The sequence below is a fragment of the Mandrillus leucophaeus genome, unplaced genomic scaffold, assembly GCF_000951045.1.
Source record: "Mandrillus leucophaeus isolate KB7577 unplaced genomic scaffold, Mleu.le_1.0 Scaffold41, whole genome shotgun sequence".
Classification (NCBI taxonomy): domain Eukaryota; kingdom Metazoa; phylum Chordata; class Mammalia; order Primates; family Cercopithecidae; genus Mandrillus; species Mandrillus leucophaeus.
The window spans coordinates 844337-865465 of NW_012104365.1; the positions used below are offsets into that span (position 1 = coordinate 844337).

The window sequence follows — 21129 nt, forward strand, 5'->3', positions numbered from 1 at the left end:
GCCTCCCAAAGTGCTGGGATTACAGGCGTGAGCCACCATGTCCAGTCGTGCTACTACTTCTACCACACCCTGCTTAGAACAGCTTGCTGCTAATGGCTGGAATGTGGTTTTCTTGGGGAACGGAGCTGGGGATGGGTGAAGTGTGCCTATGGAGTTCCTTGGCAATGGGTATCTGTGGAAAAAGGATCTGGGGACCCCTGATTCTCTAGTCATGGGCCTGTCCAGAATTTCCGTCTTGCATCTGGCTTTTCCTTTGTGATGTGAACAGCATAGCTGGACCTCTCTTGCTCTCTCCCCTAGCATTTGCCAAGCTACTCCTCCTGGCTTAGAGGGAACCAGTTTTGTCCTAACTCAATGTGGAGGGGCTTTGGAAGCCCCACTTTTAAGCAGAGATCTAAGTCTTGTCTTGAGGCTGAGGAAGTGCTCCTTTTCCTGGTGGTGTCACCAGATCAAATACAGGATGCCCAGCCACATTTGAATTTCAGATAAGCAGCACTCAGCGTTTCAGTATAAGCATGGCACATGTGAGATTTGGGACACACTTATACCAAAAGTAATTCTCATGCAATATTTGGGACATACTCCCACTAAAGAGCTATGCATTGTGTATCAAACTGAACTGGGAGTCTTGGATTTTTGTTTGCTAAATCTGGCAAGCCTTTCCTTGGGTCAATTTTTTTTCTTACTGTCTTCATCCTGCAGCGGAGACTCAGAACCTCAGAGTGGGAAGGCCCTGATTCCCTGTCCATTTTGCAGATCTGGAAACAGTCCCAGAGAAGAAAAGGGATTTGTGCAAATGCATGGAATCACTGTGAACTCCGAAGACCTTGACAAGCTGCATGACTTTTTCGTGAAGTCAGCACATTTTCTGAGTCTCTGCATGTGGCACTGTGCTGGTGCCAGGGAATGATGGTGGCAAACCTGCCATGGACCTGCGTAGATGGCATGTTAAATAAGAGGCAGGATTCAGACAGATCTGGGTCCAAATCCCGCTTTGCCGCGTGTCCGCTTGCATGACAAGTTCCTTCTGCTCTCAGAGCCTCAGCTTTCCCTTTCGGATGAGAGTACATTCGTAGGGCGATCGTCAGGCTTCTGTTGGGTGGTGAAGTGCTTGGTGCGGGGTAGGGAAGATTTACTGCATGAGGAGAGAGGAGAGGTGCCCATGGTAAAGTCTGGTTGTTGTCTGCAGGTTCTCCAGCATCGTGGGCCGTCCAGATGATGTGGAATGGAGGTTCCAGAACCCATCTGCCCTGCCCCTCCTCCGAGCGACCAGCCAGCTCCCACTCCTGGCCCTCCAGGGGCCCCAGGTGGCCAGGCCTCACCCCGCCTGACCCTGGGCCCCGTCCTTCTGCCGCCAGAGCAGGGCCTGGCCCCCACTGTGTTCCTGAAGGCCCTGCCCATCCCACTGTACCACACGGTGCCTCCCGGGGGCCTCCAGCCACGCGCCCCGCTGGTGACGGGCAGCCTGGATGGGGGCAACGTGCCCTTCATACTTAGCCCTGTGCTGCAGCCTGAAGGGCCTGGCCCCACCCAGGTGGGGAAGCCGGCGGCCCCTACGCTGACGGTGAACATCGTGGGCACTCTGCCTGTCCTGTCGCCCGGCCTGGGCCCCACGCTGGGCAGCCCAGGCAAGGTGCGTAATGCTGGCAAGTACCTCTGTCCACACTGTGGTCGCGACTGCCTGAAGCCCAGTGTTCTGGAGAAGCACATCCGATCCCACACGGGCGAGAGGCCCTTCCCGTGCGCCACCTGTGGAATCGCCTTTAAGACCCAGAGCAATCTCTACAAGCACAGGCGGACGCAGACACACCTCAACAACTCCCGGCTGTCCTCGGAGTCCGAGGCGGGTGGGGGCGGCCTCCTGGAGGAAGGAGACAAGGCCGGAGAGCCTCCCAGAACAGACGGCAGGGGTGAGAGCCGGAGCCAGGAGATGCACGAAGGGGCCTCGGAGAGACCCCTTTCTCCAGGTGCCCACGTGCCCCTAGTTGCCAAGAACCTGGATATGAAGACCGAAGCTGCTCCCTGTCCAGGGTCCGCATTTGCCGACAGAGAGGCTCCTTGGGACTCTGCCCCCACAGCGTCACCTGGGCTCCCCGCGGCCAGCACACAGCCCTGGCGCAAGTTGCCGGAGCAGAAGTCTCCCACCGTCGGGAAGCCGTGCGCCCTGCAGCGGCAGCAGGCGACAGCAGCTGAGAAGCCCTGGGATGCCAAGGCCCCGGAGGGCCGGCTGCGGAAGTGTGAGAGCACCGACTCGGGGTACCTGTCACGCTCAGACAGCGCGGAGCAGCCGCCCGCGCCCTGCAGCCCCCTGCACAGCCTCTCAGAGCACAGCGCCGAGTCCGAGGGGGAGGGCGGCCCGGGCCCGGGACCAGGGGGCGCGGGGGCCGAGCCCGGGGCGCGAGGAGCCGGCCTGGAGCTGGAGAAGAAGCGGCTGGAGGAGCGCATCGCCCGGCTCATCTCCCACAACCAGGCGGTGGTGGACGATGCGCAGCTGGACAACGTGCGGCCCCGGAAGACCGGGCTGTCCAAACAGGGCAGCATCGACCTTCCCACGCCCTATACCTACAAGGACTCCTTCCACTTTGACATTCGCGCTCTGGAGCCGGGCCGTAGGAGGGCCCTGGGCCCCGCGCGCTCCACCTGGACGCCCCCAGACAAGTCTCGGCCCCTGTTCTTCCACTCCGTCCCCACTCAGCTCTCCACCACCGTGGAATGTGTCCCCATCACCAGGAGCAACTCGCTGCCCTTCATCGAGGGCTCCAGGACATGGCTGGAGCCCCGGGACCCCTGGCCCAGGACGCAGAAGCCTCTGAGCCCCAGGCCCGGCCCAGCCCGCCTTGGCTGCCGCTCGGGACTGAGCTCGACTGACGTTCCTGGTGGGCATCCCCGGGCCCTGGTCAGACAGGCCGCGGTGGAGGACCTGCCAGGCATCCCCACTGGCGATGCCCCGGTGCCCACAGAGGACACAGATGTAAAGAGAATTGCTGCGCGGGAGGCCGTAGCCGGCAAGGGCAGAGCAGGCGGCAGGAAGTGTGGCCAGAGGAGGCTGAAGATGTTCTCTCAGGAGAAGTGGCAGGTGTACGGGGATGAGACATTCAAAAGGATCTACCAGAAAATGAAAGCTAGTCCCCATGGAGGCAAGAAAACCAGGGAGGTGGGAGTGGGCAGTGGGACAGAACTGGGCCTTCCTCTGCAGAAAGAGGCAGCAGGGAGCTCAGGCACAGTCCCCACCCAAGACAGGAGGACCCCTGTCCATGAGGACACATCCACAGGGGCAACGCCAGAGCCTTGGGGAGATCCGCCAGCCCCGGAGGCCTCCTTGGTGACTGAGCCCACTAAGCATGGGGAGACGGTGGCCAGGATAGGAGACAGGAACCGACCCAGGGTGGAAGAGGCTGTGTCATCCCCTGCACTGGGCGGCAGAGACAGTCCCTGTTCAGGCAGTCGGAGCCCCCTGGTCTCTCCAAATGAGAGGCTGGAACTGGGGTGGCAGCTGACCCCAGCACCTGGCCCCCTCAAAGGGGGTGACCTAGAGGCCCCCAGGCCAGTTTTGCCAGACCCCAAGCTGGAAGGAGGCGCCCGAGGTGTGGGGGATGTTCAGGAGACCTGCCCGTGGGCCCAGACTGTCCTGAGATGGCCCAGCAGTGGCTCTGGGGAGGACAAGCTCCCCTCGGAGAGGAAGAAGCTGAAAGTGGAGGACCTGCACAGCTGGGAGCAACCAGAGCCTGTGGGTGCAGAGACCCCGGGTAGGCCCGTGCAGGCTGCCTCTTTGTCATCCCAGAAGCAGGACGCCGATCCCGGGGAGGTGCCAGGGGGATCGAAGGAGAGTGCCAGGCAGGGGGGCGAGCTTCTGGAGTCCTCTGGAGCCTCCTTGGCTGCTGATTCTGTTGCCCTGAAGAGGGTGGGGCCAAGGGACAAGGCTCCCCCACTGCATCCTGCAGTCCCAGCCCCTGGGGAGCACCCCCCACTGGCCACCCCACCTCAGGCTCCCAGAGTCCTCTCTGCCCTGGCAGACAATGCCTTTTCCCCGAAGTACCTCCTCAGGTTACCTCAGGCAGAGACCCCCTCACCACTGCCCATTCCCCGGGGACCCAGGCACAGCCAGGACTCTCTCTGCAGCAGTGGGTGGCCTGAGGAACGGGCATCATTTGTTGGGTCAGCACTGGGGACCCCTCTTTCTCCCAGCCCAGCCTCAGGCCCCTCCCCAGGTGAGGCGGACAGCATCCTGGAGGACCTCAGCTCTTCCAGGCCACGGGATGGGAGAAAAGGGGCACAGTTGAGGGGGGACAAGGGGGACAGGATGGCCACTAGCAGGCCAGCAGCCAGGGAGTCGCCTATCTCAGCACCCGGGGCTCCCAGGGAGGCCACCTCCTCCCCGCCCACTCCAATGTGTGAGGCACACTTAGTTCAGGACATGGAGGGTGACAGCCACCGTATCCATCGCCTCTGCATGGGCAGCACTTTGGCAAGGACCAGGCCCTCTGGGGATGTCCCAAATCCCTGGGTACCCAACTGGGAGCTGGGGGAGCCTCCTGAGAATGCCCCAGAAGATCCTTCTTCAGGGCCCCTGGTGGGCCCCATCCCGTGTTCCCACCTCCAGCCTAGCTCCTTCCTCACTGCCCTCACTCGGCCTCAGGGTGTGTCCCCAGGCTGGCCAGAGCTGGCCCTGTCTTCCCACTCCGGGACGTCCCAGAGCCACAGCCCCCACAGCCCCCACAACCCCTTTCCCTCACTGAAGGCTGAGCCGCGGCTCACGTGGTGTTGCCTGAGCCGCAGCGTCCCTCTGCCCGTGGAGCAGAAGGCAAGGGCGGCGTCTGTGTACTTGGCGGCGCACTTTCCCGGTAGCAGCCTCCGAGATGAGGGTCCCAGTGGCCCTCCTGGGAGCAGTGGAGGATGGACCTGGACAAGCCCTGGAGAGGGAGGGCTGGCGCAGATGTCCAAGGTAAAGCTGGGTTTTGCCCCAGGGCCCAGGGTTGAGAGCGTGTGTCGTGACCCCGCAGGACCTCTCGTGTGGGAGGGAAGTCTGAAGCCATCCCATGTAGCATCTGCTGCTCACTGCTCACTTGTTCCTGAGGCAGGCTGGGGATACCACAGAGATGGCAGGAAGGAATAAAGGCCCAAATGCGAACCTTAACAGAGTTGTGGAAAACATAAATTCCAAAGGAAAGAATTACTGTCCTCGAGACATTAGGTGAGGTAGTCTTCATAACCACATGTAAAATTTAACTGAGCTTCCTGGTAACAGAAGCAAAAAGTCAAATGAAACACTCCAACAGGGAGGTGAGCTCTCTGGATCATTCCAAGATTATAAACCAGAGACTCCCAATAATTGAGAGAGTCATTATACTGGGGGTTCTGGAGAAGGAATTACTGTTGATTGGATTCAGACCTCCCTCTCAGGTTCCTGGGAGCAGAGAGAAAAGGGGGAAGGTGGTGGATGCTCACAGCTGTTCTCACTTGGTGATGAACTGATAATGCCGAGCTCCACCTTGAGAGGGAGTTCACACACCTGGTTGTGATGACTGAGAGCTTAGTCCTGCTCTGGGGTGGCTTGGGCCACGGCCACTGAGGAAGGTGCTGGAGGCTCAGCTGTAATTTAACCCTTGTGGACAGTGACAAAGGCCTGGAGACCAGAGTCTTGCAGGCTGTTCAGCTTTCCCTAGGTGGAACCCAAAGTTGTGGGGAGTGCTGTTTTCATCTTGAGAGTAGTGGGTTAATCAGGAGGGCCCCAGAGGTGCGGGGGCTCCTGGGGAGGTGGATTTAGGGGAGAGTAAAGGGGCTGGTCACCGTGTTTCTTTGGCCTCCAGTTAACACCGATGGCATAGGCTTTCCTCTGTGGATCGAGCCCAGGCAGAGTTTCAGGAGGTTCTGTCCAGGAATGCTCTGCCCTTGCCTGGTTGAACTTTGCAGGGGCTCAGGCCATTTAGTGATGCAGTATCTCCGCTTTGATTTCTATAGACAGGCATCCTGTCTGCAGAGTGAGAACCCTTTGGAGTTTTCCTCATCATGAGGACTTTGAGTAACGTGATGCCAACATGCTTGGTGTTTTCAGTTCTCCTACCCAACAGTCCCAGGGGTGATGTCCCAGCACCAGGTGTCTGAGCCAGAAGGGAAGAAAGGCCTGCCTCGGAGGGCAAAGATGTCTCATGGGAACAGCAAGCAGAGAAAACTGAGGACCAACCCTAAAAGGTAGGGTGAGTGGCCACCTCGGTCATTTCCGCAAAACCCCAAGAAGAATTTACTATGGGATTTGAAAGGTATCCGTGTGCTCCAGAGAAAGAGTTCCTGTTTGCTAGGGTTTAGAGTTTCATGATTAAAGGACTGAATTTGTTTCCCCGTTAGTCCCCCACCCCTTACAACTCACCGCCTGTGTATTTTTCGATGGCACCTTTCTAAGGCCAGGAATCCAGCAAATCTTTGAAATAACTGGGTGGAAAACACATCCATTCAACTTAAGTCCGGAAGAGAGAGCCTGTTAATTATTTACAGCTTTTATTGCTTTTTTAATTATGCAAGCAATGAAAGTCTTTTGCAGAAAAATTAGACAATACAGATGAGCAAAGAGAAGACAATAAAACATCCTAGTAATCTCACCACGCAGAGATAATCACCGTGAGCATTCAGGAGTGTGCCCTTCCAGGCTTTTCTTTGCGGTATGCATATGCAAATGTCCACCCCCAACAAACGGGCGGCCATGAGGATTTTCCTGCCACTCTTTCATTGTCTTTCTTGGATTGTCTTTCTCCTTTGCTCAAAACCCTTCAGGCTGCCCATTGCATACAAGCTAAAAAGCAAATTCTCTAACCCCTGTCCTCTTTCTGCCATCATTTTCCCTGTGATCTCCTTCTCTCCTGCTCGCCCTTCACCCTCACCGCATTCTCTAATCCACATTCTAATCCCAGATCCCTGATGCATTTATACTCCACACCTCAACTGTCAACATTCTCCCTCTAGACCGTCAGTCCTTTTTTCCCCTTTCTGTTTCTTTTTTGAAACCGAGTTTCACTCTGTCGCCCAGGCTGGAGTGCAGTGGCACAATCTCGGCTCACTGTAACCTCTGCCTCAGGGGTTCAAGTGATTTGCCTGCTCAGCCTCCTGAGTAGCTGGGGTTACAGGCATGGGCCACCATGCCCAGCTATTTTTTTTTTTTTTTTTTTGGTATTTTTAGTAGAGACGGGGTTTTGCCATGTTGCCCAGGCTGGGCTCGAACTCCTGGCCTCAAGCAATCCTCTTGCCTTGGCCTCCCAAAGTGCTGGGATTACAGGTGTGAGCCACTGCACATAGCCTGTCAGTAATTTCTCCAAAACCTGGACATTCTTTAAGGGGCAATCCAAATTCCCAACTATCCCCTGTAGCTGCTCAGACCCTCAGTGGCTGGAGATGACCTCTTCTCTTCTGGCTCCCCCTTCCGCCTCTATCAATGGTCTTCCGGGACCATGTGTTCAGAGCTAACATTATGGGGCACTTGCTGTGTGCCAGGCTTTCCCTAAGTGCTTTCTGGTGTGCGTCGTTTCAGGCGATCCCACAAAGTACCGCCCACGATGTGGATGGTATTATTATCCTATTTTTCTCACGAGGAAATGGAGACACAGAGAGCTTAGATAACCTCCCCAAGGACCCAGATTTGAACCAGCCAGTCTCCTTCCATAGCCTGTGTGCCAACTAGTGGCTTGTCTTGGTGCACCCCAGCCTGTCCTGGGCACGCTCGTGGCCTGGCGTTTTCTAGATTTTTCTTGCAGTGCCTGAGATTCTGCATTTCTGACACAGCCAGGTGATGGTGCTGGCGTGGCTCTGAGAGCAGGCTTGGAGGAGTGGGGCTTTCCTTTCTAGCGTCCCTCCTTGCTCATGGATCACTCAGGGTCCTGAGACAGAAGCCTGACTCAAGGTAGTCTGAACAAAAGAAGGTCTGCCTGCCTGTGTAATGGGGCCTCCAAGCCTTATCATCAGCCCTGGCCCAAACTTGGTGCTGTGGGAAGGACAGTCTTCCAAAGGAAAATTCGAGTCTGCTCTTGGAGGAAAGGGGAATGCATGCCATCCAGGTGGAGGAGCTGCATGCGGGGCTCTGGGAACCAAAGGACATTGGCTCGTGGTTGTTGGTCCTCCTCAGTATCTCACCAATATGGAGGAAGTGCTCAACTACATCTGACTGACAGCTGATGAGCCTGAAGCCTCCAGGCATCGTTGGAAAGATGTAGGGAGAGGGGAGAGGATGAGTTGCCTCATTAACAGCTCCCACTTTCCTAAGACTTCAGCTTGACTAATTTGAAAATATTTACCATGTACCTGTTGTGCGCCTGGTGCCCATACCTGGAGGTGGCCGAGAAAACTTTCTTATCCAGGCTGAGGGTCCCAGACTAGAGCCCAGGAGGCGTGGAGATACCACTCCAGGACACCTTGCAAACCCACTAGCAGCTCTTGGGCCAAACACAGTGCATGTAAGACCCTTGTTAGGCCAGTGCTCTAAAACTTTTGGCATTTAGCAGCCACATAATTAGATGTAAAGATTTCTCATAAAAATCTGGATTTCTAACTTTTCTTGAAATATGGGAAGCTTTGAAGACACTGGGCCTGCCTCCTTACATAGCACCAGCCAGCTGGAGATGAGCAGTGGCCACACCTTGTGGGTAAGAGCTGTGCTCCTGGCCGGGCGTGGTGGCTCAAGTCTGTAATCCTAGCACTTTGGGAGGCCGAGACGGGCGGATCACGAGGTCAGGAGATCGAGACCATCCTGGCTAACACAGTGAAACCCCATCTCTACTAAAAAAAAATACAAAAAACTAGCCGGGCGAGGTGGCGGGCGCCTGTAGTCCCAGCTACTCGGGAGGCTGAAGCAGGAGAATGACGTAAACCCGGGAGGCGGAGCTTGCAGTGAGCTGAGATCCGGTCACTGCACTCCAGCCTGGATGACAGAGCGAGACTCCGTCTCAACAAAAAAAAAAAAAAAAAAAAAAAAAAAAGAGCTGTGCTCTCCTCTGCGCTCTGTAGCTCACCTCTCCTTAGTGTCTTACCCTCGGCCAGCCTCTCTCAGTTATGCTATCTGCCTGGCCCCTATAGGATTTGAGTTCGCAAATTTTGGCCTTGTGGGACTAGACAGCCTCTCCACTCAACAAATCACAACAAGAGCCCATGGATGGGCATAGGAGGGGGGCAGGGGCATTACAGAACAGGGAGGAGTCTGAACAAGGACTTGGAGCTGTAACCAAGAGCTCCTGACTGGGTCAAATGAGAAGGAAGCTGTTGAGCTTTTTATATCCACAAACATTTATTGGTTGATCGTGATTTGTTTATCATTGATCCTTTTGTTGGCTCATGACTGTCTTTTGAGTTAATTTCAGCTTCAAGGCCTTTGTACCTGCTAGTCCCTCTACCTCCACCTGCACATTCCTCCTCTTGCTCCTCACATGGCTGGCTCCCCTGTCTCAGAAAAAGAATCAGCACCACGAGGGCATGGAGATCTAGGCATGGGCATCTTTGAGGGGAGGTATTACTCTGCCTACCACACTGTTTATCCAACCACCCACACACATATGTTTGTAGATATTTATCCATCCATCTGCCTACCCACCCACCCATCCACTTACATATCTATCTCTCTATCTCTCTGTCTATCTTCGGTCTATCTATCATCTAACCCTTGTGTTCTCTCCTCAAGAAGGAAGCCTAGTACTTGATTCATTTTCCCACTTTCAGTTGTTTTAATGTTCTACAGAAAATGAAATACTGTAGCAGAGGTTGCTCTATAGTCCTTAGCTCACAGAGAATGATAAAGTTCTCTTCTAAGTAAAATATTACCTTAAATATTATATAACAATACATAGAAAAGAAAAATTTAAAAGATGATTATGTTGTTTTATGTATTTGGCACAAATCGTATCAATCTGTGTTTTCATACTTTGCAAATCACCAATAATATATAATATTGTTTGGTGTCTTTAAAGTACATATAAAAGTATCATAGTTATTTATCATTCTTCAGCTTGATTTTTAAGGTCAACATGGTGTTTCTGAAGATCTCATCGTGTCAGGACATACTGATTAAATTTATTCATTCTGATTGCTACAGAGTGTCTCATCCATGAGTGAGAGTTTGCCCTTCATTCATATGCTTCCTAATATTTGTTATCAAATTTTTAAAGTGATGAATAGAATTTATAGGATTCTATATATATCCTAGATTCGTATGTATTATTTGCCTGTTATATATACTGCAAATATGTTTCCAAGCCTATTACTTGTCTTTTTAAGCCCATTTATTTATATGTACCCACATAATTGCCCATCTCTTGTCTTTTCATTTGTTTCTGCATGTCAGATCTTCCTTCTGGGATTATTTTCTTCTACCTAAATCATATTCTTTAGAATTTCCTTTATTAGAGAAGAAAATTCTCTTAGTTTTTATTACTCTGTAAATATATTTATTTCATCATTGATGTTGAAAAATATGTCTGCTGGGTACACAATTCCAGGTTGACAGTTATTTTCTCAGCACATCAAAGCTATCGTTGCACTATCCGTCAGCTTCCATTTTGTGGTAAAGAAGGCAGTTGTTAGGCTACTCATCTGTCTTTTGAAAGTCTTTTGTCTCAAGCTAACTTTAAGATCTTCTTTTATCCTTTGGTGTTCCATAGTTTTACTTTGATATATATAGATGTATGTTGCTTTTTATTTGCTCCATTAGGAATCCACAGGGCTATTTTGACTTGTGGATTGGTGTCTCTCTATAAAAAATTCTTAGCCATCATTCTTCAGATATTGCCTCTGTCCTGTTCCCTCTCCTTCCTTTCTGAAATACTGATATAGTATATATTAGGCCTTTTCTATCTTTCATGTCTCTTAATACTTTTAATAACCTTGTTTCTCTGTGCTATAATCTGGATACTTTGTTCAAATCTGTCTTTAAAATTTTACCAGTTTTTTAATCTACTGTGTTATTTTTTGTAAAGCTTTATTAAAGTATAATTAAATTTTAATAAATTGCACATATTTAAAACATACAATTAAATAAATTTTGACATATGTATATACCTGTGAAGCAATATAACCAGGATCATGAGCGTATCTGTCAAGTCCAAAAGTTTCCTCCTGTCCCTTTGTAATTCCTCCTTTCTGCCCATCCTGAAGTCCTTCCGTCCCCAGGTAACCACTGATGTGCCTTCTGTCACATAGGGATAGTTTGCTTTTTCTAGAATTTTGTAGAAACAGAATCATACAATGTATGCGCTCTCTTTTTTTTTTTTGCCTGGCTTTATTCAGTTAGCATTACTATTTTGCGGTTCATCCATGTTGTGTTTATCAATAACACATTCCTCTTTATTGCTAACTAGTATGCAATTGAGTGAGTATGTCACAATTTGTATATAAGTGCACCTGTTGATAGACATTTGGTTTGTTTCAGTTTGGGGCTATTACAAATAAAATGACTACAATTATTCGTCTGCAAGCCTTTGGATGGACATATGCTTTAAATTGTCTTGGGAAAATATCTAGAGGTGAAAAGCCTGGACCATATGGTAGATGTATTATTAACTTTTTAAGAAGCTGCCAAATTGTTTTCCAAAGTGGTTGTATCATTTTACATCTCCACTATCAGTGTATGAGAGTTCCATTTCTCTACATTATTGCCAACACTTGGTGTGGTAATTCTTTTTAGTTTTAGTCATTTGAATAGTTGTGTAGTGGTATCTCTTTATAGTTTGAATTTGCATTTCCCTAACAAGTGATGATATCCAGCGTCTTTTTTTATGTGCTTATTTAGTGTTTGTATATCTTCTTTGGCCAAGTGTCTCCTCAAATCTTTTGCTCATCAAAAATGGGTTGTTTTCTTATTGAGTTTTGAGAATTTTTTTATATATTCTGATTATAAGTTCCTTATCAGAAATGTGATTTGTAAATATTTTCTTTCAGTCTGTGGCTTATCTTTCTTTTCTTTTAGTAGCATCTTTTAAAAAGCAACTGTCTTTCACTTTGATGAAATTTAATGTACCTTTTTTTGTTGATTATGTTTTTAGTGTCATAGCTTAGAAAAGCGTGCCTTAACAGAGCTTCAAAGCTTTTCTTCTAATTTTTTCTCTAAAGTTTTATACCTTTAAGTTTTATATTTAGGTTTATAATACATTTCCACTTAATGTTTACATATGGTGTGATGTATGGATCAAAGTTCTTATTTTGCCGGTGGATATCTTATCTGGTTGTTCCAGCATCATTTGTTGATCTATTTGTCTCTTTCAATGCAAATACCACGCAGACTTGATTACGCCTCTTGACTCTAAGACCTACTATAAAGCTAAGGTATGCCAAAGAGTGTGGTATTTGCATCAAAATGGATACACAGATCAGTAGAGCAAAATAGAGAATACAGAAATAGACCATGCTGTAGTCAATTGATTTTTCATACAGGCTCAAAGGAAATTCAGTGGAAAAAGTATAGTCTTTTCAACAAATGGTTCCAGACCTGGAAAATTTCTTCATCAATAAGTTGAGGTGTCATCAGGCTTACCTCATCTGTTTCTCTTCTTTCATGGATCACTGCCCTTATTGCTCAATGTCCAATGCCCTGAACACTATTGTTTTGTATCTTTATTCAGTTTTTTACTTGGGATGGTAAAGTTGGTTACTTTTGTAAAGTCTTGGTCAGAAGTCCCCCGCCTATTGCAGTGCCTCTTAGTTGATCTCCCCTACTTTTATTGGTCTGCTAAATTTTAAATTTAATTATTTATGTGAATTATATTTTATTTCCAAAAAGTTTTATTTAATTATTTTTCTGATTTGCTTGATCACTTTTATAGTCTCTTGCCCTTGACTCTGATTTTCAACCCTTTTTTTTTTTTTTTTAAAAAAAAAAACACATCTAATGTTTTGCATCTGTCAATGACAACATATGAAGTCTTGGCACATCTGACTCTGTTTTATATATTTGCTGTCACATATGTTAACTTATTTCCTTGTTTGTGTTAAAATTTTTGACAGTTAGTTGATATTTTTGGAACTTTGAGATGTGGGTTGAAGGTGGATTCCTCCAATAAATATTTGTTTTGCTTCCCCTGGGTGCCTGGGGGTGCTCGTTTGTTTGTTGTTATGTTCCCTGGGCAGGTGGTGGGGGTACTGAGTATTTAATTCTAATTCACCCACATATTGAAAGTATGCCTTTCAGAGGTCTCAGCTTTATGCAGGAAGGGACGTTGGGTCTTCCACTTGCCTCTCACTGAAGAACATTCTGGGCTTTGAGTCCTGTACCCTCAACTGCACCAGAGCACGAAAATGGGAAGGTCATCCTCACCTGGTTTGGCAGATTCCTTGAAGTGAAAGCAGTCTCACTTTTCCAGGGTGCAGCTCTCACTTGGTTTTTGCCTTTGAACTATTTCTTACCTTTTAATCAGAACATAAATAAATTTAAATGTAAGTTTAAAAAATTTTTACATTTTATGCTGCATTTTTAATTATTTTCAGTATAAGGATAAGTTTGGTGGTAATCAGTCAGAGTATTGAGTCCACTGTGCTGTTGGAAATGGAGTTCTTATTTTTTAAACTTGATAATCATGGTTTTTTCATTAAGAATTTGTAAATTTTGATGTAGTCAAATGGGGCTGTCTTTTCCTTTATGGTTATTACTTTTTGGTATATCTAAGAAATATTTCTTTAGTCTCAATTTCCTACTTTCAAAAATATGCAGATATGTTCTCTTATATTTTCTTCTTATATGAATTCATATATAGAGAAATATTTATTTCTATTTTTGTTTATAAAGACAACTATGGACCATGGGTTAAATATGGTTTTTAACTTACTTTAACCATGAGCAGCACATTATTTATACATATATATATTTGATCAACAGGGTCTCAGTATGTTGCCCAGGCTGCAGGGCCGTGGCTATTCACAGGTGTGATCATAGCGCACCACAGTCTCACACTCCTGGCCTCAGTGGTCTTCCTGCCTCAGCTTCTGGAGTAGCTGGGAGTACAGGCACGCACCACCACGCCTGGCTTGGTTTGTCTATTTTTAAAAGCTTATCCATATAAAAACAGAAGAAGAATATGTGGCACAGATTGTCTGTGGCATACAAAGCCTAAAATATTTATTAGCTGCACCTTTCCGTAAAAATCAAGCAGACCCCTCCATTAATGCACTTTTGGCCACTTACATGTTAAATTTTAACTTCTTGTTTATACTTGAAGTTTCTTTCAGGGCCTTTCATTCTGCTTTCATTCATCTCTATGTTTTTTGCCAACTACAAATACCACACTGTAATGAAAACGGTTGTTTTCATTAACAAAACTACATGAGTTAAAGGAGAGAGATTAGAAAATGCAGGATCCACTTTCAGAGTGGAAATGGAAAAACGCAGAAAATTCATACTCAGAAGACTAATTGCCCTGACATTAAACTAGAGGCATAGAGATCCGGAGCGCTCACAAAATACCTCCCCGCCTTGCCCAAAGCAAGCGCAGGACCATGGAATTGGATTTTATTGATTAATTTGTAGCTGTGTACCGTGCTGTATGAAGCATGAAACACTCAGAGACTTGTTCCTAGGAAGCTTCCAACAAACGGAACAATGAATTGTGAAGCCCCAAGTGAATGGAAATGAGCAAGGAGAAGATTGCGGGTTGTATGTGAAAAGGGCACCCTGTAAAACCCTAAAATATACATTAGTCATTGAAGGGGAGAGTGGAGAAGAAAAAATCCTGGGGTTTGAGAATGCAGTTCTATTAGTAGCTACTGCTTTTCCTTATGGAGTGGATGTTTATCTGTCTAAGCCATGTGTCTATTCACTTTAGTCATCACACAATTTACTTATTCAATGAGATAGCACTCTCAGTAATGAGAACACAATCTCTGCAGTGAGGTAAAAACAAAGGCCTACAGATGTGGCCCTGAGTCCACGTGGCCTCTGCTGCATGTGGCCCCCACCACACGTGGCTGAGACTCTTTGTCATGTTGGCCACAGCCCCAGAGCTTTGACAGCAGTCCCAGGTCCTGTTTAGCAGGATACAGCGGCTCTGCCATCCACACCTCCACTGCACTTCTCTTTGCTTTGTTCTCTGTGGGGTCAAGAGAGGAAAGTGAGGGAAATAGCATGTCAGATCTCATAGTTTCGCCCCAGAAAGGAATGTGTGTGTCGTGGGCTGCATACACCTGCCAGACCCAGTCCTTGGGTCTACTGTCCCTCCCTGAGAGAGCCTGATGAAGGTATCAGCGGGGTGAGGAGCACGTCACCCTCACAGCCGGGTGTGGTGGTGCAGCCTGGCGAAAGTCTCCTGGATGGGGCCCCAACAGCACTAGCCACACCTTGAGGGGCCTTGCATGGCTGGTGGTGGAGATGAGCTTGCAAAACCTTCCTAAGCCAGGATGCTGCTTCTCCAGGAGGGGCTGCACACAGAACGTTCTGGGAGAGCCAGGAAAGACAGAAACCTACCCTGCCCATGACTAAACTAAACAGTCCTTTGAAGACATTGCCAAGGTCCACTTGGGCTCTTCTCGAAGACAAAAGGGTTGAAATTCCACCTTGATGAAGTGTGAATTCAGAGGCTGGGCCTTTCCTAGCTCTCTCCTCATTATTTTGCTTGAGTAGAAAGATCCCGGTTTCCTAATTTTCTAAAAGTAAAACCTCCCTGCAGTTCAAACTGTGCCGTTCTTAACACCTGCAAGTGTGTGGCAGCCACCCACTGACTCGTGCAAAGGTGACCCAGCAGCAGGTAGAAGAATTCTCTCCATGTGCCACCCCTTCCTTCCTCCTTTTGTCTCTGCACTTTGAAATCTCTCTCCACCCAGGCCCTGCAGGATTTGGTTCAGGGGTTTGTCGGTCCCCACCCTGGCTCAGATAGCTCTTTCAGGAACCTGTGGTCTTGACAACTGCATCAAAGAACAAACCAGCCACCACCGCCCCCCCAAACCCCACAACCGCCCCCTGGGAATAACAGCTCCTGCCCCAGGCAGGGGAGGCAATCATGCCCAGATGAGGGGAGCTTCTCCGAAACACAGAGGCCAGAAAAGATGAACAAAATGTCACTTTCTCATTGTTGCTGCCAGGAAAAACCAGCGCCCAAGAGGATACTGCATTCTGCAGATCTTATTTAAAATTCTGTGAGCAGCCCTGGTGATTACGGGACTGCGGCTGGATCTTGGCAGTGGCTCAGATAAATGAGAAAGGAAAATAGCCAGTTCTGAGGAGCACTGTGGAGTAGAAATATTGTAAACTGAGGCTTGTAAAGGGAAGGGATTACTTGTGGCTTGACCAGGCAGTTAGAAGCAGTGCAAAGATCTTCTAAAAGAGCTTAAGGCATATTACAGGCCTGGCTTTTCGTCTCATTCTTGCTCCTGTATAATGGGGGTGCTAGACTAGATTGATGGCCTGTTTGTGGTTGCATATTCCTATTAGTAAAATAATTTATAGCCTGCACTCTATTAAATGTGTATTTGTTCATTTACAAATTATACATATATTCTACTCTATAACATGAAACAATAGAAATAAGAAATGACATGAAACAATAGAAATAAGACTAGATGAAAATAAATGTAAATAGAAGCTCTAGTATGTTTTCTCTACTGTCATCATGCCTTCCCTCTGAGATGTGAATACTTTGTTTTGAAGATAAATAAATCAGATGATTCCGTAGGTCTCCTCCAGATGGAAGGTCTACGAAGAATACTATCCAATACGGTGGTCACTAGCCACATGTGGCTATTCGAATTCATTAAAGTGAAATACAATTTAAAACTCAGTTTCTCAGACACGCTAACTACATTTCAAATGCACAATAGCTACATGGGCCTAATGGCTACCGTATTTGTCAATACAGATTACAGAACATTTCCATCATTGAAGAATAATCTGTTGGACAGTCTGTGAACCAAGTAGTCAAGACCACATAGCTTAAAACCTAATTGCAGCAACTATCCTTGACTAAGCCCTTGCTATGAGTTAGCATCCTGGGAAGCATTTTGTGACCACCTTATTTAGTTCCTACAACAACCTCTGAAGCTAGGCGCATTGTCCTGGAGAGGTGGGGGATGAGGTATGGAGGGATCGGGAGTTGCTCAGAGCTGACCAGCTAGTTAGCGGTTGAGCCCCATGTTCTCCTGGGCACCCCGCAGGGACTTTCCAGATTTTTCCAGGCATGTGCTCTTCAGGCTGGTTGCTGCAAGTGTGCTTCTCTCTTCTACAGGTACAAAAGGAATTTCTTGCAGAGCTGTGTTCAGCTGAGAGCCAGTAGACTTCGCACACCAACCTGGGTGCGAAGAAGAAGCCGCCACCCTCCCCACCTCGAGGGAGTGAAGCCATGCAGGACCCCTGGACAGACCTCTTCAGAAATAGCAGGTAATGCTCTCTTTGGAGGTACATCCAGACTGGGCACTCGAAGGCACCCACCCAAGGCATAGACACTGGGGATTCGGGATGGGCAGGAGTCAGCCCCAAGTGCCTCAAGGGTCAGGCCCAAAAGGGAGAGTAACAGAGGCGTGACGTCTATGAGACAATCAAAGTGACCCTAAACTAGTGGGGAGGGCGTGCGGTAGAAGACAGAGAATTCAATATTGAGAAGTCATCAACATCCTTGAGTATTGGCCACCTGTGCCAAGCTCTGAACCAGGTGCAGCTTCCCTCTGGGACCCAGGAGAACATGAATCACAGCTCTTGGTGCCTCTGCTTTCACCATCTCTAAAAAGAAAGCTTGTTTAGTTCTCTCTGCAGGGCTATTGTAAAGCTAAAGTGGGTCTGTGGATGGGCTTGAGAGCCCATGTGAAGTAGAAGGATGAGTAGTTCTGTGAAACTGCAGGGTACATTGCTTACATGTGGAGTGGTAAGAGGCACACTCTTCACCATGCTCGGAAATAAATAAAGGGCAAACCAAGTGGGGCTGCTTCCTGGAAAAAATGGCTATTTTAAGCTGCAATCACTGGGCAACCGGGGCAAATGGCTCAGCTTCTCTGGACCTCAATTTCCTCTCCCTTTCTCCCCTCTCCCCAGCATTAAGGAGCTCAGCCTTAGCCTTGCTTGATTGTTGATTGGGAAAAATGAATACCCTGTGGGAAAGGCTGCAGGGTCCCATCTGGCCAGCAGTGCCTGAATTACCATCCTTCTGTGGTTCATTGTTGTCTGTTTGGCTCAAGGGCTAACCCTGGGCTTTTTCTCATGCTTGAGGTCTTTGGCCCTAGGGGATCCTTTGCTGGGGCAACTCTGCCTCCACCTTTGTGTAGCTCCAGTGCCCCCTACAGACAGATGGCACTTGAGTGCTCTCCCCACACCTCTGCTCCCCAACCCCCAAAGGCCTCCAGGGTAGGCAAGGACAAGGACTAGTCTTGCTTCCCAGAGAGAATTTAAATCCAGGCAGGAATTCATCTTACAGTTGGGGCCAGTTGTTGAAGAGGAAAGGTTGTTTTTGTTAAGGAAGGTCAAGGGTCAAGCCCCATGTGGGAGAGGCTGGGATGCAGGGGGGTGGGTAGGTGGAAATTCTATCAGGGAACTGGCTCTGAGCTCTGTTCCTCATCTGTGGCTCTCATCCGCACCTCCATCTCCCTCCTCTATATCCAGCGGAATTGCCCATTGGGCTGTGCTTGATGCTGCCACGCCCCATGGAGGGCATCTCAGGGCTAAATGCTGGTCTGTACCACCAGGACAAGAGGGTGTGCTCCCCCATGCAAAGGCCAGGGAGCCGTGCAGCTTTCTGCTTTATCATTGGGCCTTCTTGTGACAGCCACAGGGGCCATTGATGTCACCTCTGTGCTCTCCAGGTGCCCTGTGGATGCCCCTCCTCTCTCCTTAAGAGTTTTCCAATGTATAACCCACAGCCGGGAATCCAGGGCCAGCCCAACCCCCTCTGAAGTGCCAACTCAGGGCACCTGGGAATTGTGCACAGAATTGTGTGTGTGTGGGTGACTTCCAGAGATGTGGGAACTACAAGTGCAAAGTGAGCTCCCGGGGGTCATGGTACTTGCTGGTTGACTCCTCGTTCCCTGTTCCCATGGACTCTTCCCTCACTTTTGCCCCCATCAGCTCCAGTTCTCGAATTTTCCTTTATGGAGTAGAGCTTGGATGGAACCCCTGCTGAGATGCTGGCAGACAGCTGGTAGCTCCTCTACCTAGGAGGTTCTGATGGTCATTGGTAGAATCCAACAAAATCAGCCAGAGCTCTGCCAGTTGCCCCCATGGAGGAGCTTACGACCAGCTCTCTTCCCAGCACCTTAAGGACAGCCAAATGGAGCTGCTCCTGGAACTCCCCGTCAGCCTCCCTGCTTAGCTTCCCAGGCATTGGACTAGGCACTGTGACAGGGAGGGGAACAAAGGCGACCCCTGCTCTCGATAAATGTGGTACAGGACAAAGACAGACAGACTGACCCACTGACCACCCTTAGCTCAAATGCCACTGGGAATGACATTGGCAGATCAGTTTGCTTCCCCGGGACATCTCCTGTCTGTCTGTCTAGGATGTTGATGGTCTGTCAGTGTGAGATTCAAGGTGCAGCAACGCCTTGCAGACTCCAGCACAGATGGCCAAGTATCATCATACGCTCAGCATTATAAACACAGGTGCACGACAGTTAGCACATGCTGAGTGCCCATGAGTGTGCACGTGGGTAATGAGTGTTTTCTTGTTGTTCAGCAGAGGACGAGGTCATCTCATTAGTGTTGGGCGGGGGTGGTGGGGGGGAAACACAAAAAGGAGGCTCTTTCTGGAAAGATGGTGGTTCTTTTGGAAATCTGGATGTAGGGAAAACAGACAGAGGCTTTCTGGACTGGGGATTGAGTGGATAAAGGCTCAGGGTCAGGAAGAGGGAACATGGGAAGGTCAGATAGAGTGTAGGTGGGCTGGGTGCATGCTGGGCCGCCCGAAGACGTGGGACCGCTATTGATGACAGTGTCTCCAGTTGGGTGTCACCTGTATCAGTTTCCTAAGGTAGTTGTAAGAAATTGCCATAAACGTGGTGGCTTTGAACAATAAAACTGGATTCTCTCCCAGTTTTGGAGGCCAAGAGGCTCATGCTCCCTCTGGACTTTCTAGGGGATGATCCTTCCTGGCCTCTTTTGGCTTCTGGGGCCTCCAACTATTTCCTTGGTTTGTGGCCTGAGCTACATCTTGTGGCCTCTGCCTACATCTTCATGTGGACTTCTCCCTGTGTCACTGTGGGTCATATCTTCTTCTGTCTTTCTCTTATAAGGACACTTGTCATTGGATTTAGGGGCCTCACTAAACATGGGCTTATCTCATTTCGAGACCCTTCATTTGATTACTGCTTCTGAGACCCTTTTCTAACTCAGGTCATAACCATCCACAGGTTCCATGGACTAGGACCTGAGGGCCATTATTCAACCATCCTTACAGGTTTTATCCTATCTCTGAACCAACAGAAGTGACCTTAAAATGTGTTTGTAAACAAAAAAGGCAGGGACACACATGGATACTCAGTGCACAAGAATGCACATAATCTGGGCTCTCATTGTTTGTAAACCATTTTTGCAGGAAAGTTCTATTGTAAACCTAATACAATTCAAACAGAATTGCCCCGGCCACTGCCAGCAGGACATGCTCCACACTTGGGGGAACAGTTGTCCAAGTGACCACGGGTAGCCTCCATGCTGATAGCTATGGGGCCCACTGGCTTCCCTTCAGGAAAAAAGCCCAGTGGCTGGTGGGATGGGGCTTGACGGGGCTGCCATGTATGTGGATGGTGTTTGTTGGAGCTGAAATCTGGCTGTGGCCTGACTTGTCCGGCTCACACGCTGGCCCTGAGCATGAGACTGTGTCAGCTGCAGCAGGGACACCTGCTCCTCTCTCCCCCTCCACAGGGGACACAGTTCCCAACATGCTCCATGGAAGCAGGCGCCCCTGCCTCATCTGCAGCTTACCCTGCATGCTCATGGTGACCCTGGGGGCCTTGGTGTGAGCAGAAAGCCCAGAATGAAAAGCCCTTTCACCCCTTCCCTTCAGTGTCAGGGAAGGGTCCTGCACACTCACCCCATGGACTAATGGAGGAATCCCAGAGATCCTGAGCTCCCTCCATGCAGGGGAAATCCCACTTCCATACACATCCTGTTTCAACATCAGCATTGCATTGCTTTCTTCACACTTAAATCCCAAGAGCAAACTGGGGGCACCAATGAATGGTGAATAAAACCAAATCCAAGGAAAA

General features: G+C 48.9%; 1 protein-coding gene across 1 annotated transcript in view; it reads left to right on the forward strand.

The window, feature by feature from the left end:
- Positions 1-1225: 1225 nt before the first annotated feature.
- Positions 1226-21129, forward strand: part of ZNF831 (zinc finger protein 831) — a 73410-nt gene continuing 53506 nt past the window's right edge. Inside the window, exons 1-3 of the mRNA XM_011992325.1 lie at positions 1226-4942; positions 6053-6189; positions 17169-17320. Of these exons, the coding sequence (XP_011847715.1) occupies positions 1226-4942; positions 6053-6189; positions 17169-17320 (4006 nt within the window). The remainder of the gene's footprint in view (positions 4943-6052; positions 6190-17168; positions 17321-21129) is intronic.